Source organism: Cyanistes caeruleus, chromosome 2 (genome assembly GCF_971803275.1).
Source record: "Cyanistes caeruleus chromosome 2, bCyaCae1.hap1.1, whole genome shotgun sequence".
Classification (NCBI taxonomy): Eukaryota; Metazoa; Chordata; class Aves; order Passeriformes; family Paridae; genus Cyanistes; species Cyanistes caeruleus.
In genome coordinates this window covers 29,355,266-29,381,002 of record NC_141702.1, presented here as the reverse complement: position 1 = coordinate 29,381,002, position 25,737 = coordinate 29,355,266, and the positions used below count along the sequence as shown (strand labels likewise).

Below are 25,737 nucleotides of genomic sequence, written 5' to 3'. Positions count from 1 at the left end.
GACTTCCTTCATCATTTGTGTCTCCTAATTGAGAATAAAGAGTAGAGATGGTGACTGTCTCCTACCTGACTAGTAAAAGACATTTAAGAAATGAATTCTTAGCATTGTTTTTAATTAAAGATATTTGTTCAGTGATGTACTTTGTTAGGACAATTCCTGCCCAGCTCCAGCTCTGATATTTTTAATCAGGAAAAAAAAAAAGGAAGCCATAGTAACGTGACATTACATGAAATAACATCTGTATCAGAGAGTCTGCAACCAGACCAAGAGTTTCCACATATTTTTATTCTTTGTTTAAAAAGAAAAATACAGCCCTGAAGACAATTTCAATAGTTTTAAAAGATTCAGTATTTCTTTTACAAAAAAAATCCAACAAAACATAACAAACCCCAGCCCTGGAGAACCAGAAAGTTACATTTTCAAACCCCAATTTTAAATCTGCCTTGATAAACCTTTTTAATGTTAATATACAAACCACAAGTATATTTGAACATAATACATTAATTTATGCCTTGCAAAATCTAAGCTATATAGGACAGAATATATCAATGCAATGAAAAGAATCCTTATACAACGCAAAAGTTGTTGGGGACATGACTTTTGAAACTATAGTTGAATGTACTGTGTACACAGGAGTAACAAGATCATATCTCATCATCCCCAAAAATGAGTATTGTGCATTTGACAGCCTTGTAGGGTCACTGCAATGGGAACTCTGTTTGATTAGCATTGTGGGCTTGCCCTAGGAGTGGCATGAGTCGTGTTCTTACAGTTTGAGCACCCTGGCCAATGAACCAAACAGTGATAGTGTCACTCCTAAGATGATTAAAAAGCATTAAAGGATCAAGATTTATAGGTGAGGCTGCATTTTCAATGAATTCTAGTTTCTGTACAGCAACTTGACTGGAGAGATGAGATATTAGAGGCAGTAAATCTTTTCTCCAGTTTCTTGGTCCTTCCTTTACATCTATTCAGAGACCAAGCATCTGGTATTAGATGAATTATTGACATTATAACATCCCAGATAAGGCAGTCTAATTTCTATAGCTGCTGAGCATTTGAAATACACTGAAATAGAAAGATTGTGATGTGACTGCAATTCTGAAAATTGAGACAAAAATTCTATGCTTCACCAACAGTCTTGTTTTCTTGAGAGTTATTAGTAAAGCTGAATTTTAATTGTAAAAAACAAATTACTGCCTGAGGGGGAAACTGCAAATTAAATAGAAGGATAATTAAATACATTTCAATGACCTTTGCTGTCAGTCATAATTGTGTAAGCTCAGGAAAAAAATACCATTCTGTAGAGCAAATATGTTCTATTATGTTTTGAACATAATGTGCATGTATTAAGCCACTATATTCTCATGTGCATTACAATGTAGGATAGTGTAGGTGTAGAATATAAGGAAATGTAAGCTCCATATGGTTCCAATGGAACCACGAAAGCGATCTTAAAAATTAAATGCTTTGCACTTTTCCAAGCTCATGGTGTATTTTCAGTTATTTAAGGCTGTTTGTATGTTTCGGTCTGAGTCTTCTCATTTTGATTCATCTCATTTTAAGACTGGGTTTTCTGAAGAGAGAGACTGTTAGATGGAACTTTGTGAGTCATACATTTGGCTCAGTTTGGCTTTGAGGATAAGAATACCAGCCTTAGGTATCAGCAGCCATTGATATCTAGCCAAGATGAACAGCAATAATCAGATGTAAAATCATTTGCAAAATCATAAATTTGAAATACTAGGGGAAAATATGAAAAGCAAGTACAAAAAGGGGGAACTGAGCTCCATTGTTATTACTGTTTCATGTCCTACTGTGCAAAAGGTAGTCTTTGAAGCTTAAAAATGTTTTGTTGATGGGTAAATGACTAAATAGACGCCAAAGCTAGGAGAGTTTTTGATTTTCACAAATCTTAATTTTAGCTCTTCAACAATAGGAACTATGATTCATGTAGTCCATTTTTTCCCTCAGATGAAGTCAGGAACTTGTAGAGAGTGTGGGTTAAGCACTAGCTGATGAATTGCAAGCTTCAGACTGTTGCAGACAAAACAGAATCTAGATATACATAGCATTTGAGATGATTTTTTTACACTATAACATTATGCTTTTCCTTCTCTTTTCTGCAGTACTCTTTAAATACTAGTGTGAATAAATTTGTGTTTATCTTTTCAGTGCCCTTTATGATGAGGAGTAATTGATTGTGTGCTATATCTTACCTGTTTGGAAGTCTGCAGTGACCCTGCAAATTCTACCTATTTTTGTCTTAGAATCATCCTCAGAAAAGTGGAAAAGTTAAGGTCAAATATTTTAAATACTTTTATTTTTTCTCCTTTGAGAAAATTTCACACTGGGGGAGACTGAGGGGCTAAGGTTATAACAAATCATACTGGTTTCTGAGTGTCTCTGCAGTCCAGAGATGCTGAAGGAGAATCATTTCTACTTCAAAAGCTGGATATTTTTAGTGATCAGTGAGTCTTTTATCGAGAAAAGAATGTCCATAGCACTCACAAGCTTATATCTGCAGAAAAATGTTTTTCCTCAGCTACTGGATACTCAAGAAATGAGGAAAGTGATTTGCTATACAAAAGAAAAAAAAATAAACTCTTCCTTCAGTCCCTCTGTGATCTATCACTTGAGGAGAAACATATTTGGATATGTTCCCAGGGGAATGACTACAACTACATCTGACAGATAAAAAAATCTCCTGTGTTTCTGCCTCTAGAAGCATGAAGCCTGTGATGCTTGATGTGATGTTTTCCTTGGTTTTTGTACAAAACTTGCAGTTATACTGCACAGGAAGTGTGATGTCAGGAGAATATGAGCTCTGACTGCAAGAATTTGCAGCTCTCAAAGAGTGCTGGCCCTACACAGCATGTGCACAGGAAATCTCTGGACAGGCATCTGACTGGAACTCTCCCCAGCTGACTTGTTTGCTTCAACGTTTTTTCTCCTGGCTTTGGACTGACTCTGGAATTCTCTTCATATCAGATCAAGTTTTCACAGAATAGGAAATATTTTGTGGAAAGTCCCTCATAACTGCATTGCTTTTCAGGAGGAATTTTTCTCTCTATACAAAATCTAAAAAAAAGCTGGTCCTTTGACTCTTTCCTTTCCTTTTTCCTTTCCTTTTTCCTTTCCTCCATGTTTCTCTTTACTGACACAGGCCCACACATACACATCATGTAAAAAAAGAAAAATTACCGTTGCAGTGTCTGTGCTTGTATTACTGCAGCATCTTTGATACCAAAGTGCTTCTCAAAATACTTGTACAGAAAAGCAACAGGGATTTTCTAAATGCAGTATTTTTTGATAGTTCAAAAATAGGCTTCTATGTTTAGAAAGAATATTGAATTTTGTCTTTTATAGCTTTGTGATTTGTTGTTATGACAGACTTAATCAATCTGATGAGTCCATGCTCAGTGTTCTGGCAAATATAATCAGCCCTGGAGTGTTTTCTTACTCCCCAAAGGCACATTGTTTCTGTGTTTATTTTATTCTGATGTTTTATCTGGAAAATATATTTCTTTTTCTTGAAGTGTACTGTTCTGAGACATACATTGAAAGCCATGTGTTTAATTTAGTGAATATGAAATGATCTTTTTATTTAGGAAGTCAAAGGAGGTTATTGAACCAAAAGTCTAGTAAGGTAATGGGCACAGAAGTAACAGAGAAAAGATTGATCTTGTAAGAATTACAGGGCAGATTTAAAGACAGTTTGTAGTAATAAAAAAAATTACTGTTAGAGACTCCAAGACAAGTCCTATGCTTCATTTCTAAAAATGATCTACAAAACGTATACTTGTATTAAAGCAAGACCAAGATCTACTTTCCACAATTCATTCCTTGCTTCTGAATCTTCATTTTGTGTTCTTTAATGTCACTTGTCTGCCAGATTATTCTAGGGCCTTTGAAGTGCAGAAAGATGATCTATTTTCAGGCTTTACTCCCATGCATAGTTCCAGCATGCACTGCAAGTCTTTAGGGGTGGGATCTGTCTCCTAAAAATATGGAGCTTGTAATGGAGTACTATAAAATAATGAATAAAATAGACAGCAGAGATATTCAAGACTAAAAAAAGTAAAAAATGTATCTTATATGTGATGTTGAGACTACTAAAGAGGATATAATTTAACAAGAAAACATTTATTTATTTTATTTTTTTAATATAAATGTCAGTACCTGCCTCTGTGAAGGCATGTTTAAGTGTATGGAGAAGCTGAGCTGACCATTTATTTTCCTCAGCAAGTGCAGAACAGAGCCTGTAGTACAGAGTGGGGTGTACCTTTCCCATTGCAGGAAAGGCAAGAAAAAGCAACTGCTGCTTCATACCAATAACTTTAGTACGTTGCTACACCGTGCTTGTTTCTTGGGTGTTATGCACAAGGGCTCTTTATTAACCAGATCAGTTGCAGAAATGACATGGAACGTGCAGAGTATTGAAATAAGGTATTCTACATAACACATGAATACTTTGTGTGTCAAGGTAATTTAGACTCAGAGCTCTGTTTAAATGTTGTAACACTTAATAACAGTCTAATGCTAGGCAGAACATAATTACTTGCTCTCTAAAGCACAATTTGTAATAAGCAATGTTGTCCTTACAACTCTGATGACTGAGATCATCTCTGAATCTTCAGTTGAAATGCCACACCCAAGGTCAGCCATTATCTCTATGTATTCTTATTATCATAGTCTGACAGGAATTGTCTTTAGTATCCATATATAGAGCATTCATGTCCATGACAGCTCTTTAATGCCAGGTAAGACTTTTGGTATTCTCTTTACTAGGCAGTAAAAGTAGTTAGCCTTAGCAGAAGGCTCTTAATAAGTGAACTAACATCAGTTAAGGTTAAAATAAAATGGTAGCATATTTTAAGTAATGTAAATTAATTTAAGTTTATAGTTCTAACAAACCTTACATCTTTCCAAACTAAAAAAGTTCTTGAATTCTGGTAATCATGCAGCAATATAAAATGTCATCCTTTTGACATACTGTTCCAGAGAAATCCTAGTCAGAATGCTGAAATAGACAGCCGAGCCCGTTCAACTCACTCAGGGGAGACTATGATGATAGTATGACTTTTAATCAGTGGAAAAATGCAAACCAAATATTTATTTAAATTGCATCTGATACCAAGGTATTGTTGAACAGGTGTCTTCCTCTGCTATTTCCATGGGAGGTGGGTTTTTTTGTTTGATTACACTTGGATGTTAATAAACATTTAATTTCATTTCTAGTTTGGTGCTGTTTTTCATGAAATCTCTCAAGATCAGCAGTGTGTTTTTTCTGTGTCCATTACAATTCCCAAGTCCCGACAGTCAAAACCCTGAAAGCAACTCAGTTTCCTCTGGTTTTAGCTGAATTTCACTACCTGAGCCTCAGATAACCAAGAAGCAAATTTCCCTGGGTGTCACTCCAGTACTGAAATTTATCCATGTCAGTATTATACAAGTTCATTATATTCTTGGTGACTTTCTCACTTTGCATTTCAACAGTTAAAGACAAGACTTCATGTCCTTTGAGCTGCAGCCTTCAGAGACATGACAGATTAACTAAATTCTTTAGGTGGTCTCTAATTTCAGGGTGAGTTGCATGACATTGACAGCGTAAATTAAAACTACAGTTCTGAGCTTTTTCATATTTTTTTTCTAGCACACATTTCCATAAGCTACTTGTATCATATGAAAGGAAAGAATAATAATTTCTTGCTCCTTTTTTTTTTTTCTGAAGATTTAACTCACCAATTGCATCAGCCTCCCTTCTGCACCTCACAATAATGTAACCATGTAGATTTGTCAGCACATGTAAGTGGGTTTTCTTACACTATCCTGTGATGTGTCTGGTGACTGTAGTTAGAGACAGCATTTTTTCTGGATAAAATGGATTTAATCCAATAAAGGTAGACCGAGATCTGGTTTTGACCAAGTCATTCCACCTCCAATAGCTTGGCTTCCCCAGGAATATGATCAACTTAATATACTGGTCTCCTTTTAATGTGATGCCAGATTGATAGAGGTGAAGTGTTGCTAAATAACATTTTATCAAGTCCTGCATCCCTGGAGCTTGGATTATGGTGAAGGTATTTGCTTGGTGTTCATTTGTTCTTCCTGAAATATAAATCTGCTTTGCATTTATTTTTAGAAGATGGCATAGATTTTGAGGTTCAAGGAAATGCTACCTGCACTTAAGAGCAGCTGCCTCACTTTGTTGACCCTTTACAGCCTTAAGATGTCTTAGCTACAGTAGAGTTTCTAGCATGACTCATCCTGGATTTGAAGGTTCCAAGAATATACATCAGGGGAGCAGAACTGGAAAGTAAGCAGGTTTTCCCACTTCTGACTCTATTTCTGGCTGAGGTTGAATACCCCATGTGTCTCAGATTCCACATCTCTTAAGCTGAAGACTCTTCTAAGAAGTTCTTGCACCTGAGAAAAACAGTGTGAAGACTGAAGAGCCTGCAGAGCTGGTCTCCAGCTGAGAGGCACCCAGTGGATGGGTACCAGTTGGGTTTGAGAATGCATGCACTGGTTGCTCTACGTGTTTTGCTTTAGCCGTAGGGCTTTTACAGGTGGAGGTACAGCCTTCTGTTTTAGTCCTAAAGCTGCGTTTTTTTATCTGTGGTCAAAACAAAAGAGTAATATTTTCTGCTATGGAAAAGTGCCTTTCTAGTAAACTAAAAATAGAGCATAAATATTTTTAAACTATTTTGATAATACAAATGTGGGTGAAGGAAAACATTTAAAAATATGTCAGATGAAATCTATGTGGTTGGCAAAATTTGAAGCTTTGCTATTATTGAATGATTGCTGTGAGGAGTTCTACTCTTTTCCTTTAAATTGTCAAAGATAAACAACATCCACAGATGACATTTGTTAAAATTGTACTTGCAGCATAGACACTGTGAAAAAAATACTGTTATTACAAAAGCAAATAATTCAATAGTAAATTTAAATGAAGAAGAAATGGGATTTCTCCTCCTTCAAATAACCTGATTTTAATGTTAATGAAACCTTGACAAAAAAAAAAATCTCCTGGGAGGGCAAAAGCTGAGAAAAACTATTGAGTATTACAGAAAAGAACCACTGTAAAGTGGCAAAAAGAGCCTAAGGTGATGGCACTGTCAACTTTGCTTCTTCTGAGCTTTATTCTGGTCACTCACAGATGCACTTGCTGTACATCTGTACCTTGGGAAAGTCATGTAAGAACTGACACAGTGTGCACATGCTGTAGGCAGTCCAAACGTGACACACATGGTTTAGTGTGTTAAAATCCGGGGGTTAGCTGATCTTTTCAAGAGGTCACTTACCCAAGGATAGCATGTATTTGTTTTCACCTCAGTCTAAACAAGAAATGCAGCTTCTTTGTCTCCTCCCATGTTTCTCTCATCCTCTGTGGCCTTTAGTGGCGCCCAGTTATGTTCCTTTTTCTGATGTAAGTCCTAATGCTGTATGAAGTAGCCTGCAGATGTTGACCAGTAGGGAGTCTCAGAAACAGACTCCTTTCACAAAGAGACTGACCTTCACCTGGCTGAAGACTGTTATATCAAATTTCATTTAGATGCCTCTACTTGAGCAAATTGTTGTTGATGTTAGGTGTGCCAGGATGATTGCGCACATTGTTGATTCTCTTCAGGTATTTCAGCTTGCTTTGTCTTATTGCATGAAAATAATCCTTTCTTCTTACTGTGAGCGTTTAGGTGAATTTCTCCAATACCTATTTCATCTTTGAGGGACATGCTGATGTAACAAAGAATACACACAATATCAGCAGCCTGGAGAGCAGAATGGGACTTCAGCTCTTTGTCTTGGTTCTGGTGCTTTCTCAGGCTACATACAGTGTCCACAGTTCTCTGCCTTTAAAAATATCTCAGATTAGCATCCAAGAGTATTAATACCTGTACACTTTGATAAGGTAATGTTTACAAATATATACATATTTATATCTATTTATAACATACTCAGTATATCATATTTGAGTTGATTCTTACTCAAGAAGTAAGGGGTACGTGCACAAGAATATTTCCAAAGTATTTTTTAATTACTATTGTTCTCTGCAGACCCTAATTCCTTACTCCGTGCAGTAGCATTCCCCACCATCAGCCAACTGTACTAACTGTTCATTCACATACACAAAGTTCACTGACGTCTTGTTTTTCTAGTTCTTAAAGACACTTCAGCCACTACTGATGTGGTTTAGTTCATATGACACAGCCTCTCAGCACTGTTGACCACTAACTGAGAGAACGCTGATTATGAAGTATTAGACTCCATGTGTTTTCAAAATTCTTCCCATTGTTTACTGATGATGCAAAGGAAGCATTCTGTGCCAGTTCTGTGATCAGTGCAGGAAAGCAATACAAGTAGAAGAGCAAATGCTGTGATATATAAAAGCTGAACAAGCCTCAGCTGGATAAGTAGAGTAAGAAATACGGGCTACAGTTGGCCAGAAATCGTTTTTTAATGTCAAGAATACAGCAAATTGTGCATACCTGAGGAGAAGCCAAGAATGGCACAGTCCTCCATCCACTTGTTTGGCACATGCAATTAGAAGACAGAATACAGATCACAGAAATTAGATACTGATCATATTAGAATTTCAGGTGAAAATAAAAGTCATAAAATTGAATAGGCAAAGGCAAGGATTCACTTCTGAGTGTAAACTTTGTAAACAGAACTAAGCAAAAGACTGATATACTCAGATTTCTCCACTGAGAAATGTAACTGCATCTGGCAGCATTTCAAATTTTCTTCTCCCACTACTCTAAGAGCATAATGATGTTGTTATTACAAGTGAGAAATACCCAACATGCCTTCTTGTGGCTTCAACTGAATATTTGCAATGAGGAAAAAATATATCTTTATTCACACTGGATTCAGTCTCAAATAAATTAAAATCACTAGAAATGTACAGCTATTGAGGTCTTTACTATCTTAAATTTATGCTCTAAATTACTTTCTTTAATGATTTTTATCATTTTATGAACTCTCTTTTCCCACTTAGGAAACACTTCAGGTCCTCTTGACTAATTATAGCATTAAAACAACCATTAGAAAGAGTTTCGAAGAAGCAGCTGATCCTTAAATGATTTCCAAAGTTAGTTTATACCTATTGTCTAGTGTTGTCTCTAGACAATTTATTTTGTGTACAAGACAAAGAAGTGCTTGAGAACACAGGGTCTGTAAGAGAATTGTATTGAAAAACCACACAGACTTAAAAACTAAACTGTCAGACCATGGTAAAAGGTAACGGAAGACTGAAACAAAAAAATGTCCCACTGATGTTTCAAAATGTCTTTTACAAGAGGACTTCTACCAAAGCACTCGGTGATACCTTTGTCATATGAAAGATGCAGGCCTAGATGGACTCTGGCCATAGCTCCTGCAGACACAATCAGTTCTTTTACAGTTTGGTGTATTCCTCTTTATTAGCCACAAAAACAGGCATTTTCTGAACAACTTCTCAGAAGTGGAGAAGAGAAATTAGTATTAAACCAGTCTTGATCTGCTTGTAATTTTTTCAGTTTTCAAAATTCTATGTAATATAAACTCCAGAAGAAACACTATTAGCTGTACTTTTACTACATAAAACTATTATAATTGTGATCTATGAAGTTTTGATGCATTGTGAAATGGTTCCATAAAGTTTCAACCTCCCACACAGGGATGAAATTGGCAAATGATTCTGTATTAGGGGTGTGTGTGTACATATATATATCTGTGTGAATAAGAGTATGCAAATGTATGTAGATATTCATGTTCTAGAAACAGTTACAATTTTCATTTTCAGCTCTGTGTGGGAGGCAGCTTCCTTCCATGGAGACAAACAACACACATTGACCAGAGAGAAGAACCCCATGATTGGTACTCAGCTGGAAATGCTGAGAGTCCAGACTGCTGCCTGTACGGTGTCTGACAGGACAATGGGGACTTAGCAGCCTGCAGAGCCCATCTGCCTTGAGAGGACAAAGCTTCCTCTTGCTGTTAAGCAAGCCTGTGAGTTGTCCTGCATCTACATGGGGCAGCAGGAAAGCAGGGTCATCTGCACACTCTGCAGCTGCTTTGGTTTGCCCAGCTTGTAGCCAAGGAAATTAGGGAAAAGAGCTGAAAGTACTGGGAGTGAGGTGATAGGAAAGGATGAATTTGTGACTGGATGTAGCCTAGAGGTTGTGTGAGAGAGGTCTGTGGCAGCTACACGCTGGGTCACACTGTCCATGCCTTACTGTCCACAGGAAATTCAGTTGACTGCCTTCCCACAGAATTTATTCTTCCTGTGTGCCACCAGGGAAGCACTGCAGTGTGTTCTACTGCTCATGGACTAAGGGAAAGGCCCTGCATGCCAATCAGTGTCAACAAATTACCAAGGCATCAGTAGTCAGTCTCCAGTATGCCGAACCCTTCCAGAATCTACAGTAAATCCAGGTCTCTTGTCCTTGAGTTTAGAAAAGCAGCATATTCATGCTAAAACTGCTTCTGATGAGGAAACTTCCTTGGAGACAGCCTAACTTTTAAAAAACAAAACTAAAAATGTGCAAGACTCAGGCTTGAGGAAATGTTCCTTGTGTGTCCAGAACAGTACAACATCCAGACCACTCCTGAAGTTTTAGAAATATGTTTCTGGCTGCTGAAGTACTGCAGACAGAAAGCGTTCTGCAGACTACAAAGTGAAATTTGGGCTGCTATTCCCAAATTAGGCTGGATGAAAATTTCCTACAGATGAGGCAGCTCAAAATGTTGGAGGGACTTCTTGCCAAATTTCTGATCCCCGCCTTAAAATTTCTCTCCCAGCAATCACAAGATGCTGAAACAAGCTCCTTAATACATTAGTTTTCTCCTAAAGGCCAGAAGGAATTGTTCTTTCCTTTGCTCAGAGATAACAAATGAACACCATGTTTCCCAGTGCCACCATGGTCTAAACTAATGCCAGCACCATCATAAATCCTGCCCTGCCATCAGTCCTGTTTCAACACAACCTTGTTTTTTTGCTATCATAACCATTTTTTTGCTATCGTAAACTGAAAGAAAAAACACTCTCACTTCTGTGACAGGAAAAAAGTCTTGGAATAATGTCAAAGCAGAGATGGAAAGAGGTAAGAACTGAAACTTCTGCTATGGTATGAAATAAACAAATAAGTTTTCCATTTTCTGCTGATGACCAGACATGAAATGTATGCACCAACACTGCAGGTCAGGGACATTCTTCTTAGCGAGGGACAAATATTTGCCTACCTCCACAAGAAGCCAATTCAAGGGCTCAAAACATTTTGAGTTTAAGGAGTTACATGAGGGGACCTGCTGATGGACATGCTGAGGGGCTTCCTTGGTCAGCTGGGGTTTTCTGAAATGCAGGAATCCCAGCCAGACCAGCACTGCAGGACTTGCTGCAACAAGGAAAAGGCTATAATAAAACATCAGATGTTGCAGTGACCTTGACACACAAGAATGGAAGGAAAGACTCCAGAAACAGAGACCAGGGTCCAGGTTAAGCACAAGGCTTGGTGCATGTGGAGAAGCCTACTCCTGTCTCTCCTCCCCTCCATAACACAGCACACTACTGGCCACCTAATTATCCAGCCACCCTTATTTATATAATATGGCAAAATGAAAATGTTTATTCTTTCCTTACATACCTGTGCTGTTTTGCTTTCTGGCTCCCTTTGAAGCACCACAGTAGCTGCACAGATCCTGCACTGAGCATTCTGTTTTTCCCCTCACACAGGCTTTGTGGAGCCCAGCAGGCCTCTGTGATACACCCAGTATTATTCACAGTTCTCTGCAAAGAATTTTATAGGAAGGACCATATGGACATTTTATAGGAAGGAGCTGGTGGTCAGCTGCCCAAATGCACATTAGCTGCCTCCTGCACCTCTTCAGTGCCATTCAGCTTCTCCCTGGCAGTTGCTCTCCCATCAGAGGTCTTCCTGAGCGAGGGGATGAGAGGATGCAGCACATCTCCTGAAACAATAGCAGGTACAGACACCTTTTTGAGATTTCTGTTAAGGAGGAATAAATCCCAGTTTATCTTCAGAATGGTGATGACAATAGGACCAGAAGGTAACCACCTGGCTCCCTGAGCCCTTTTACTCAAATCTCTCTGCCATTTCAGAGAGGTTTTGATGCCTGCAGTCATTCACAGGTGAGCCTACAATGTACCTACCAGTCAGATGTGTACCACTTTAGCATGGTATGTCTCTGTGCAAATTAAGATTTGAAACTATAAAAGCTCGTTTTGGAACTGTCCTGACATACCAAAATGTCCTGACTGGACAGACTGGACCACAGCTATATGCTCTGACAAAAGCTAAATAATGTAACCAGACAGCTAAGTGACTTTCACTGAGGAGATCTTGAAATGAGTTTGGGTTTAAAACTTACAGGGAGGCTGATGCAGCTTCTTAGAAGCATTTCTTTCTCCCTCTTTGCATCTTTGACTTCCCACAAAAGCTAGATTTTGACAGAATAATTAACTTAAATTTCAGAGTCAAATGCAAGTGGAGAAGCTCCAGCTATATTTCTTGACCATAGATAAGATCTTCACATACAAAAATCCCCTGTATTATCAAAATACTTCCTTTAAAGAAAGGAAGTAGAAGGAGAAACACCTGCAATTTTTGATTAATGTTACGATGTGCCCTGTTACTACTACAGAGAAAATAAGGGTACAACCTATCAAAAAAACACTTCAAGGACAGCAAAAAGTAAAAGTGAAATTAAGTAATATGCAATTTAATATTAAGCGAGCTGTAGCTGTCATTATCAGGCTGAAAGCAGGGAGAATGAAACAATACGCCTGCCAGACCAAACAGCTACTGCAGTCCTGTCTCAAGGAAATCATCTGGGAAAAAAATCTATCTCAAGATCACACATACATACTGCAGTAATGTAAGTGTAAGTGATGTAAGTGATGTAAGTGAAAGCCCTAGGGTAAAATGTAAACTAAAAGCAGGATACTCCCTGAGCTAAGCAACGCTTGCTTGTCTTTTAAGACATGGTGGAATTTTCCCCAACTTTCAAATGGTAGCTGAAAACAAACCATTCTTTGTTCTTTAGCCTCTCACAAGGAAGTCACACAGACTAAAGGTTTGCTGAGCAAATATATGACTTTTTCCTAGTCTGCCAGTTTTATTTTGATGTTAGCTCCCTCTCAGCAGCATGTCAGATAAGACTGCTTAGTTGTTAGGTTGATGCACTTCACCCTTATTAAGGAAAAAATCCCAACTAATTTGTAGGTTTGAGATACTTGTTGTCACCTGAGTATAAGTTTATACAGTGTTATCCTCTTGGCTGTATCATGCTGTAGGCATTTCCTTGGGAGGTGGATAGGCAGAAGGAATTTAAAGAGCTAGCTTTAGCCTTTTTCCTCTCATTTTAAGACAATGTAACTCCCTTTTACAAGGTGTCTAAGAGCTGGCCCTGGACATCCCCTTCTCTGCCACCAGTGTTTGGGAAGGGTGCAGGCAACAAAAGCACTGCAGGTCCTGTTGCCTCACTGCAGCCCTGCCCCTCTGAAGAAGTGAGTAGTTCACATGTTCGGTACACCCTGGCTTCCCTTCTTACAACCACGGTGCTGACACCTAATGCATCTCGCTTAGGACAGCTGTTTAGACAGCCTTTAAAGTCAGTGGAGAGGATGCCATCATTCCCCATTTACCATCTGTAATGAAAAACTCTCCCCATACTGAGACCAGACTACCTTTTAGAGGCACCTCCCTGCACTACAACTAGGAGGGTAGCACAGAAGGCGAAGTAAGTCACTGAAATTTAAAACATCAGTTAGGAGAGGGTAAGTTATATTTCAGTATCTGGCTTCTAGAACTAACCTGACCACCTTTGCATAACTCACCTGTCTTTTGTCAGGGGCTAACACTTAAGAATTACAGCTGTGTTTTGATGGGCCATGTATGTCAGCTTTAATATAAATTTATATATTAAGTAAGGACCTTAAAGAGCTTCTTTGAACACTCTCACCCTAAAAATGGCAACATTAAAATATGTGATTTTTTTTTTAAAGGCACAAGGCTGTAGATGACTGAGAGATTTAATGCCTGAAGAATGCATGTCAAAGACTTTCTTGCTGCAAGCTTTAATTTGCACTTCTAATGTTACTTGAGGGGAAAAAAAAATCCACTCTCACTCACAGAAAAATTCAGTGAGATGCTGAATATTCCTGAAGAAAATATGTATGGTCAAAGTCATACAACAGCTTGGTTTCCAAAGGATGGGAGGCCAATATCTACACTGCCTCCGCACTTCAAAGGTCAGTAAATCCAACATATTCTGAAAAGGTGTCAAGGACAGACATCAAGAGAACTAAGCTCTTGAAACCTCTGTGGAAATCAGTGGCTGGGAAAGAGGTTCAAAGAATTCCTCTCAGGGGGAAGAGATGGGCATAAAGATGCCTCATCTCTGGCCTAGTGGAGATAATGTCAATCAACACAGGAACATGGAGAAAGATGCTTAATCTGCAGGGGGTGTAAGACATTCACAGGAAACAGGACTTTGTTAGTTCCACCCCTCAGAGCACTCATTTTAAATAGAGCTCTTTTCTCAGGATTTCCCACTTTGTAGCTAAGATTCAATTTCTGCTGGGACACCCTTCCTGCACCAAAAGTATTAGAGAAGATTAGGTATGACTACCCCTAAACAAGCAGCAGTTCTGGAGCTGGAAGAGGGAGCACGGCCATACCCACATTAGAATGTAGCCTGCACATCTCAGCTGGTCTGATACAAAACACTGACCACCAGAAAAGTAAAGTTATTTTATACTGCACTTCATAAAAACAAGAAAGTGACCACAAATGTGCATGATTTTGATCTCCATCAGCACATGGAAACACATTTCAAACCATTTCCTTATGCTCTGATATACTTGATACTGCATATTGACTCATGAACAATTAAAAAAACCACAGAACTTCCAAAACTGCTTGTTTTATAAATGAATACAGTTTTCCCCCTTTTCCTGACATTTCAGCACAAGATGGTGTGGTGCTTTTTCAATATGAATATCAAAATAAGGGTAATAAAAAGGCATGTAATTCATCTGTCACTACAGACCACTGGAATTTGTCATCATTTATTGCAGCCAACTGAAAAAATAGTGAAGATTCGTAACAACATTCTCTGGTGCTTTACAAACATATGCTACCATCACAGGTGATTTCACTATACATAATTTCTATTACGTATCCTGTGTTTCAACTTGATAGAATTAACACTGAAATACATACTTTCCAAACAAGGCAATATAAAGCACATGTTTTCTTTAACTGTAAATTGAAACTTCAGTACTGCAAGAATTTGCTTACATACACAGAACAATTTTTCTTTGTCTACAAGACAGTTAACAGAAAATGTTAGTATACAACCCCTGCTGCTCTACACTGTTTATGCTAATAAAGAGTTCAAAAAAATATTCAATCAGTATTTATTATAAAATGGTATCTATGGCTGATCTAATAGCTAATGCCCCAAGCTGTTTTCTTACCCTAATGCTAAATTCCAGTGAATTGTTAATAGCAATTATCTGGGAAGAGCAGGAAAACCGCTCCAAAAAAGTGCTGACTGCAGGTTCTGCAAGAAAACAAAGAGAAATGATCGTTTGTACCCTACAATACCATTGTATCATTTGTTACATTCTATCCCTGATCACTTTTGACAGGTACCACAAGAGATTTTGCAGCACCATAGTATTTTGTGCTAATCTGTTACTGGAGCCCAGGGCTCCGCTTTCTGGTAAATGCCAGATTGCCAGACAATGTAAGAGGGCCCCCCGGCATTCACTCTGGCTCTTACATATTATTTTGCTTATATGTTCAGTTTCCTATGTCTTATTGACACATACCAATAAACAAGTTCAGCAAATACTTGGTTACTGGCACCAGCCTGGGAGATGGTAAAAAAGGCTTGAAGCTGCTCAAGACAGAAGTGGTATCCTCTATTTCCCATGCACCAATTCCTTTTCAGCTATTTATAACATGGGTTAACAACAGGTTTTATATTTTAGGAAAAATTTCTTCAACGAAAGGGCTGTCAAGCTTAAAACAGACTGCCCAGGGAAGTGGTTGAGTCACCATCCCTGGAGGTATTTAAAAGATGCATAGATGTGGCACTCAGTGGCAGATTAAGGGGCAGACTTGGTAGTGTTTCGTTAATGGTTGGACTTGATGATCTTAGAGGACTATTTCAATTTAAATTACTCTGTGATTGATTTTGAAGGAAAGCAAAATCCCTGCCTTTATGAGACACTCTGTCTTACTGGTACAGATTCTAGTGCTCTCAGAATTATCTTCCAAATCCAGGTACTTCATGGATACTGGCATGGAGTGTCTAGGACCTGCCTGAGCTCTGACAGGAAGGACTGCCCGCCTGTGGCTCTGACAGCAGCAGCCACCACCCGCATGAAAGAAGACAAGCAGGAGCCTGGGCAGTCCTTGGGTCAGCCTTTAATCACAAAGCTAAAGATAAGGGACTTAAATGTAAAGAAAATGATGGGAAAGTGAGAGCAGTTCTTCATACGCTAAATCAAAACTGCATGCAGGGAGGAAGGCACCTGCAGTTGATGCTGAGAAAAGCAATTGGATTTGAAAATCAGGAATGCCAAGAAGTAACTGCCAAGAAGTACAACTTCATTCATGAAGTGTGTGCTGGAAAGGACAAAACCTGGTATGAGAAGATAATGAAGTAATGCAACAATCCATGGAAAAGATTTAGAATTGAAAAATACTAAAATACTGCAGTATTTTACCACCTCTTCATGAATTAAGATGCTTAAGCCTATTAATAATGATGCAGAAAAGGCAGAAGCTTCCAATTAAAAATTCCACTTCCTATTTGAAAAGGCTGTGTATTGTGTGAGAAAGTATTTTCCAACACACCAGCAACTGAAAAGGCAAGGCAAAACATTACTAGAAATAATTAACAAACAGGATATATTAAAGACAGCTGACCCAGCTTATCTTTAGTAAACTGAAAATGCCAATAGATTTTGGAAAGATCATTCACTCTACAGAAGGGAAACTAGAATGAATTAGATATAAATACAAACCAATTTTCCAATATTCAAGCCATGCTGTAGAATTTAAAGGTTCAAAATGTAATTACCACTAATTAACACCTTTTATGAGAAATACGCTTTTGTTAATATCATTTTGCTTGCCAGTGAGGTATTTGGTTGATAAACCTGTAACTGAATAGGTTTGGTATTTTTGCAGGGAATCATCACATTGAAACAAACTTCCAAACTCACAACTAGAGCAAGACAGTGTGTATGTCTCTAACATACACACTGGATACACAAACTATCAGATTTCAACAAGCAGCTCCCCCACTGGCTGCCAGTCAAGTGAGTTTTAGGGGAAGCTGCTCTTGTTTAACGCTCTTGTTAAACCAGACAAAGGCAAAGCCAACACAGAGTAATGCAAAACCCATACCTTTCTCTGTGACTAGAGAAGATCCATTTGTTCAGGCTATCAAAAAGAACTTGCACAGAAATAGAGCATATGTTCACACATTTCAATAATGACAACTTATTCTCATTAGTAAGTACTTACACGAGTGATAGATTTGCACTCTACTACTACTCTACTACAGTACTTAAAACTAGGAAAATTTTTGAATGAAGAACTGAGCTCAGTCTGACTGAAAGATATTTAGTTTGATGCCAGGTAACTTAGAAACTTGCAATATTAGATCACCTGATGGAATTTTTCCCCTTTGATCATAAGATTTCAGACAGTAATGCTGTATTTTTCCCAAGCAATATTTAGCCCATGTGCAAAAGGGCACCTCCACTTAGAAAAGATGATGCAAATAGCATGAAGAAGACAAGTGATAAAGAACAGTGTTCTAGAATTGCAAATAGAGCACCTCTACACTACTTGCAATCAAGAGCTGACCCTCTCCAAAATCTAGTCTCCATTTCCATTGTGCTACTTACAGTCACCAGAGACAAGACTGTCCCTACAAACAGGAAAAAACACCCAACCCAATGCAATGGGACAGAAGGAAAGTTTTTGAGTAAGGGGACTTTTACCATGGAACCACTGTGTGAAGTCAGTGACCTACTGATCTCCTCAGAGTTGGTTCTACTTTTGATGACTGATGTCCAGGTTCATGAAATGCAAAGTTCTTTCAACGCTTTTACAACACCACATAAATCTTTACATTCATATAAAAATACAAGCCCTTATACATGTCAATAAGTCCCTGACTACCAATTTCACACCACTACATTTGCATTTATACTTGCACACTGTAAATAGTATTAAAGATCAAGCAGACATTGAACTACTAACAGCTCCATAATCTGAGCTGCAGCATTGTGTTTAATTACATTGCATTATTCAGAAACTTCATCACATGACAGAATGTGGTGGCACAACAGAAACAATAAGCACAACAAATCCAGGTGAGATTTTTTCTGTACATTATATTTTTCATCAACTAGAAATATTTTATTAGCAATACAGATATTTAAATATTAAAAATCTATACAACGTCCTTTTCTCTCCCAGTCTCCAAAACGTGTAGGTTCAGGGCCTCTAGGTCCACCCCTCTCTTTTGTAGTAGGATTGATTCCATCAGGGAATTCTAAAATAACAGGGAAAGTTCATTAAAATTTCTATAATGTTGACAAATATAAAGATGCTATAATTTATGATGTTCTCCTTTTAGTTTCATTTTCAAAGACAAATTATTTTTTGTTTTGAATGGCAACCTTGAGTTAAACATTTCTCAGAGTCCTATAAAATTATTTTCTGTTGTATGATCGTATTCAGTTATGCAAATAAAGGAGAAACCGAATGTCCAGGGCATAAAAAGACCACAGGTTCTCAAGTCAGAACTTGCATCATTCAGGTACTCTGTACTTATGTTCACTAAATCTAAAACCCCAGGTAACTTGCTGTTTAAGTCTCTCTAATTTTAAGCATTCTGTTCCAATTTCAGCTTGAATTTTAGTCAAGATTCTGTTAGTCTTGTATTTTAAACGTCCAGGTTGGATAGTTGACTCATCCAACCTAACCATGAACACTTCCAGGAATGGTGCATCCACAGGTTCATTGGGCAGCCTGTTCTAATGCTTCACCACCCTTGGAGTAAAGAGTTTCTTCCTAACATATAATCCAAACCTGCCTTCTTTTAGCTTAGAACCACTGCTCCCTTCCTATCACTATCTGCTTGTATGAAAACTCCTTCTCTACATTTTATAAATGCCCTTTAGACATCAGAAGGCCACAACTCGATCTTCCCAAGCCTTCTCTTCTTCAGGCTGAACAACCCAGCTCTCTTAGCTTGTCCTGGTAGAAAAGATGTTCTAGCCCTATGATCATCTTTGTGTTCCTTTTCTGCACCCACTCAAACAGGTCCATGCCATTCTTGCGCTGAGGACTCCACAGCTGGATGTAGCACTCCAGGTAGGGTCACATGAGAGCAGAGGAGGAGAATCACGTCTCCTGACCTGCCCACGCTGCTTTTGATGGAGTCCAGGATTTGGTTTTCTGGACTGCAATCACACACTGCTGGATCATGTCCAGCTTTTCATCCAACCCCCTACTCTGCTACAAAAGAGAAGCACACTGCCAGCTCACGCTACTTTCTCAAACACTACAGAGCTTTCTGTACATCAGCCAACATTCTTACACTACTCAGTGCACCTTTACCCAGGGCCATCTCCAAAGAACAGTTAACTCAGGCCATCAAGCCATGAAGTACTTGTGGCACAGCACCACCCTAGGCCAAGTCTCATCCTGCACTAGACTGAGGGGCTCCCAAAAACTCAGAGTACCCCACATGCCCCTTGCCATGCTGATTTTCCAGAGCTTCCCATATATACACCTAACGTGGGACTCCCTCAGTCATATCCCTAACTCAGCCCTGGTGTGCAACACAAGTAACAAGGTGCAGGGTTGAAAATGAGAAAAGACAACAACAGAAATTCTGGACAGCAGACAAAAAGAAAAGTCATGGAAGAAATTCACGCAACTACAGGCTATACAGGATGACATACCAGGATGCCTGTTTCATAACTGATAGAGACCAGGAAAAGAAATGTCAGCATCTGAGCACCTCTGGCAGTACAAGGGGTGCAAATGCACCTGATATTATTTTATACATGCCATCATCCCAATAACAAAGCACTGCTGCCGTGCTGACAGTGCATGCAGATGCTCAAAAGATTTCTACCCAATAGCTACAGAGCAGTGGGAATTCTAAATCCAGCTTCAACTCATAGTTTTTTCCTAATAATACAATAGGCAGTTTGCAAACTCTTGATGGTATTACATGTAAAAATACAGGTGCAACTAAAGAGACCTTAAGTCTTGCTCCAAACTTGGAATACCTAAGCAAATAACAAAAGATATTGCTTATGCATGTTTTAAATGAAGCAGTGATGGCACTGATTTTCCTGGGAATAAAAAGATGAGAATTAAGCAGCTGCTTACACAGTAACTCCAACTGTGAGTTAGCTCTCAAGTGAGCCACAATCTGAAACTGCGTGGAGATAATTCTATAATGCAAGAATACAACAACAATACAATGACAAACTTTTGGATAAATTAATGAAAGAAGGAGAAGCAGAAGTAGTTTTTCACCATGATGCAGCTTTAACAATGGCTGTGGTGGCCTCAGGGTAATACACTCTGGAGTTGCAAACATTATTTTAGCTCTGCTGCACAAAAAGCGCCATTTTGCCCTGTATGAAAAGAGGGGACTTCTGTGGAAGAGTATCTGAGGATTTTGGATATGAAATTAAGGATTCTAAGGTGGAAGAAGAAGAACAGTTTCTTAAACGAATGTAAGGAGTAATTTGTCTTTATGCTACTATCATTCAACTCTGGTGGCCTTATGGAATTAAATAATGGGAACATCCTCATGGACTGAACTATGCATGGCACTGGCTTGCCCGGATGTTGAATATGGAGGCTCTGACAGATGTGACAGCTATGCTACTTTTTAATTTTCTGGAGGTGAGTGGCAATGCTCTTGTGAGACAGTACCACATCCAGTTCTGGAAAATAACTTTTCCAAGTTTATCCAAGACTACATCCAAAGAATTGGATGTAGTCTTGGACAGTCATCAGCACTGTACAGAAGGGCAGGATAATGTGTTTGAATGATTTAATGAAGTACTGTCTACAGACTAAGGAAATTCTGCTTCCAATGGGCACTCTGCTGCCTTTCTTTTGTAGACAATAGATCAGTCTGTATTTCTTTTCCCCAGGATGTTAGTGCTTTCAGACCTGGCTTCCTGTTTCCATAGTAAGGTAGAATATGTTCTGTATATAGAAGAGTGAGAAGAAAATATTGCATCAACTTGTTAATACTTAATTCATGAAGATGTTGGCCAGAAGAAACTTGTGTTTAATTTGCTGTAAGTAGTTGAAAGTTATTCTTTGCACTGCCTCTTTGAAAGTTCTTGTATAATAAATATTTGTTTTAAAACAAAACAAAACAAGCCTAAGCCCCACCCAGAGTACTGTGTAGAATCCTCAGCACAAAAGAGAGGTGAACCTGCTGGAACAAGTCTAGAGAAGGCCACTAAGACAATCACAGGACTGGTGCACCTCTCCTATTAACACAGACTGAGAGAATTGGGGTTCTTCAGTCTGCACAAAAGTTTGCGAAGACTTTTTAGAAGCCTTCCAGTACCTGAAGAGGGCCTGTAAAAAAGCTGGAGAGGGACTTTAAACAAGGGTATGTAGTGACAGGACAAGGGGGAATGGCTTTAAAATAAAACTGGGTAGGTTTAGATTAGCTGTTAGGAAGAAATTCTTTACTGTGAGGACGGTGAGACACTGGAACAAGATGTTCACAGAGGCTGTGGATGCCCCATCCCTGGAAAAGTTCAAGGCTAGGCTGCACTGGTCGTTGAGCAGCCTGTTCTAGTGGAAGGTAACCCTGTCCATGGCAGGAATGTTGGAACTGGATGATCCTGAAGGTCTTTCCAACCCAAACCATTCTATGATTCTATGATTTTTCAGTCATCTTGTTGTCAGGATATTTATAGCAATCTATCAAGAAACTAAAGAGCTTGTCCTCGAGACCTCAAAATAGATAAACATGGGTTACTGCTACTGATGAACTGTAGCAGAACATCACACTATGGTGATTTATACAAAGCACGACTATGGCTTTTAGTTAAGTGAAGATGGCTCATTAAAAAGAAGAAAGAGATTCTGTCTTTCTCCCACGTGACAAAAAAACTTATGTTCCTATTTAGTTCAGAAGTGATGTATCAGTATCTCAATTTTGTCATGCAGCCCCACTGAGGTCCCCAGAACACAACAACCATACCAGCTCGTTAGGTCTGTCCAGGCCTCACTGAGATGCTCAGCAAACTCAGAATCAATTATTTATTTTCAAAACACTGCCTGCAAGACTAAGAAATGTTGGCCACAAAATGCAGCACGGATCAGAAATGTTTTATGGACTAAGAAATAAAACAGGCTTTTTGGATAATACAAAGTAGCTGCTGCCCTGGTGAGTTTACTGGCACCATTTACAGCTGTACTGTTACAGACCAATACCAGCTACGTTTCTCTGAATCATGCAAGGCTTTGTGGTGGTGGAAGGCACCTTTGGCAAGTACTTGTCTCCAGCCCTGCTAAAGGCAGGGCTGGCAGTAAGTCAGGCTACCCAGGCAAATTTGCTTATCTTCAAGAGCGGAAAAAGCCCAGCTTCTCTGTGTGACTTGCTACAATGTTTGACCATGGTTGTTCTGAAGGCTCCTCCTCTCCACTGGTGCACTATTTGCTGCAATTTGTGCCCACTGCCCTGCCTGTTAGTTTCTTCAGAACCAGCTTAGAAAGTGATTCTAAAGAGTGCTGAATACCTGTCACCTTCTTAAACTGACATCAGCACAGCATCTCACAGTCTTGCCTTTCAAACACACCTTCCCATTTTGTAAAACATTACTTACTTTCCAGGGGTTCCTTCTCCATGCTGGACTCTTCTGGTTCATCAAACCGACCTACTGGTAACTTTGGTTTCTTTAGTGGCTGCTTAGCAGGTTCAGATCTTCCTCCTGGCTTAGAGCTGGAGCTGCTCCTCGAGTGGCAAAGAAGTGATGACTCTATCAAGCAAACGGACACATGTAGCATAAATGTGGGAGTTAACACTGACTAATGCTGTGACTGTCCAGAGCACCTCTGAAAAGAACCTTCTTCAGGGATGAGGGAGAGGAAGGCAGGAAAATCAATTCTAAAAATTATTTAACATTCAACTCATGAACACCTAAGAAATCAGCACAGATAATTATTTTTGGCCCTAGAAACATATGTAGGCAAAATTGTGTTAGTTGTATAACTCAGTTCACATAAACAGTGTATTTTAAACTGCTTGAACTTATCTTTGCTGTTACTTTCTTGTATTTTAGACTCTTAAACAGTAATTATGCTAGCATAGACCAGTACAGTCTGTTTTCCGGGAGAAATCCTAACCTCCTCCAAGAAACCTGCTGATTTCCATCTCTTGGATCATTTCCAGCAACTTTTTAGTCAGAAAAAGCTTCTGCTTTTCCAAAGGAAGGTTTAAAAGAATAAAACGTTCCCTTAGTAACAGGTTTCCCAAAATGTCGGCAGAGGATAGCAGGGTTTCCCTTAGGATGGTAAAATAATTCAGCTGGTAATCAAAAGCAGGAAAATCTTTGTTTAAGTTCAATTATGTAACCACATGCAAATGCTTTCATTAAAAGCATTAACTTTTTTTCCTTTAAATTCCTACTAACATTTTGGTTAAAAAAGCCCAATGTCCACAGTGAGCATAAACTATCCACTAAAAATATTTTGGCTGTGGACAAGTGCCTAAAGCAGTTCTGACATTTCTTAAGCAGCAAGATTTAAACAGAGATCCACCCTATACCAAGTGGGTGCAAAGTACCTGAAAGAACTATTATTCTACTTTCTTAAGGAGATTAAATCAGGAAGCCTTCTCAAGCACTGTCAATTTGACTGACACCTTAATATATACCAACAACACACTTTTATTCCCAGAATCAGCATATTCATTAATTTTAAGATACCACATCTTTAATATCAAACCCTACAGCCACATAAACTGTATTATGTCTGCCAATGCCCCAAAGGATTAATGTTTTTTTTGGTGGCTTGTTGTTTTTTTTTTGTTTTGTTTTGTTTTTTGGTGGTTTTTTTTTTTTTTTGCTTTAAGCATGGCTTAACAAACTATCAACAGTAAAGGATCTAATCTGTTGCAAACGTTTCTTTCTGTCAAACTTCATGTCATTCTTCAGTAAGCTAGAAGAAATGTCAGCTAGAAAATTAAATTACAGCTGGTATTCTAGTCCAAATTCAAATAAAGATCAGATTAAGGTACTGGTACAAAATTGATTATCTTGGTCACTAGAGAAGAGGCAAAATCCATTTTTCTTGATAGATTTTCTTAATATTTTTTACGAGAATACACCCTTCTTGACAGAGAAGTGACAAAAATTCAACATTAATCATCTCTGAAAATGATGAGAACTATCAACATTAGCGAACCACATTCTACAAACTGATCTTTGATTCCCTCCTCTTTTACACGGTGTCACAAAGCCCTCCCATTTATTAATTATATAACTGAACTTAAAGTCGAAAATCCCAAGTGTTTAAAGTAGCTGTGCTACAGTATTCCATCTTTTGAAGTGGCTCACAGCCTGTGAGTTATTCTAGAAAAGCCCTCCATGCAGTGGGAGCTGAGCACACATCGGGATGTTCAGATGATCAGAGCATCAGCCGCATCTTGCCACGAACCTGACAGCCAAATAGAGCACAAACATCTAACAACAAATTTTTAACAGCTCTTCCATTACCTTACAGCGTACTGGTTTGTTTTAGGGAGTACTGTACCAGTAACACCACACAACCTCAGCTTTTGACGGAAAGGGAAGCACCCAACAAACAGCCCAAGCGGAGGCCTGTGGGACAGGCTCTGCTATCCGGTCTGCCTTACTCCTCTATAATATATACCTGAATTTCCTGCGGTGAAGGGCACAGAGCAGTAACTTCCAGGTCTACAGTATGTTTCCTCCAAACGTTACACCACTAACATTTTACTGCCATTAAGAAGTATGAAGGAACGACAGGGCAAGAAAACCTCTGTAATAAACACATTTGCCCGACAGCAGTAGGTTTCCAGGACAGGGGAGAATATTAATACCGAACGGGCGGGGGAGGAGGGGGGGAAGTGGGGAGAGCAGGGAAACTGTAGGGACATGGAAGGTGTGGGGAAAGCTGTGAAAGCCCACGGCCCCGCGGCTGAGGAGGCGGGACGCGTCGCACTCCTCACCCGCCGCCATCTTGGGCGCTCTCCAGCCCCCCAGCACCGGCAGCCGCGGGCGGCGCCCGCCCTGTTCCCTGGCTCGCTAGTTCCTGCGAGAGGAAGGCCAGTGGAGCCGGGGAGCCCCTCGGCGGCACAGCCCGGGCCCTCCCGCCCTCCGCCCGCCTCTTACTCGCTGCCCCGGGCGCGGCGCGCAGCAGCCGCAGAGCCATGACCGGATCGGAGCCGTGCGGGGCGGGCAGCGCTGCCGCGCAGGCGCCCAAGGCGGCAGCGGCCGCAGCCGGGGGCGGGCAGCGGCCCCGGCCCCGGTCAGGGTTGTTTTAGCGGCTTCCCGTGACCCTGCGCTGCACCCCGGCTCCGGTAAACAGAGGCGAACGGCGCCTGGGGAGCCACGGTCCCGATGAACGCAGCTACGGGCTCACAGAGGTGCTCGAGAAATACGCTGTAACTCTTCTCTCC

The 25,737-nt window shown here is 39.5% G+C and overlaps 1 protein-coding gene across 6 annotated transcripts; it reads right to left on the bottom strand.

Annotated features, from left to right (window-relative positions):
* Nucleotides 1-267: 267 nt before the first annotated feature.
* On the bottom strand, nucleotides 268-25,737 carry SDHAF4 (succinate dehydrogenase complex assembly factor 4). Of its 6 annotated transcripts, XR_015282928.1 has the most exons (6): nucleotides 25,451-25,698; nucleotides 22,922-23,074; nucleotides 15,488-15,573; nucleotides 11,631-11,955; nucleotides 8,493-8,529; nucleotides 268-7,857 (listed from the first exon to the last, which is right to left on the bottom strand). XR_015282928.1 is itself a non-coding variant. In XM_086876219.1 (4 exons), the coding sequence occupies exons 1-4, from the start codon at nucleotides 25,488-25,490 to the stop codon at nucleotides 11,881-11,883; spliced, it is 354 nt and encodes a 117-aa protein (XP_086732345.1). In that variant the 5' UTR covers nucleotides 25,491-25,692; the 3' UTR covers nucleotides 8,443-11,880. The 6 variants fall into 6 exon arrangements, 3 of the variants coding, with proteins under 3 accessions (XP_086732345.1, XP_086732346.1, XP_086732347.1); XR_015282929.1 differs by lacking the exon at nucleotides 15,488-15,573 and having other exon boundaries at nucleotides 25,451-25,684; XR_015282931.1 differs by lacking the exon at nucleotides 268-7,857 and having other exon boundaries at nucleotides 8,443-11,955; nucleotides 15,488-18,591; nucleotides 25,451-25,737.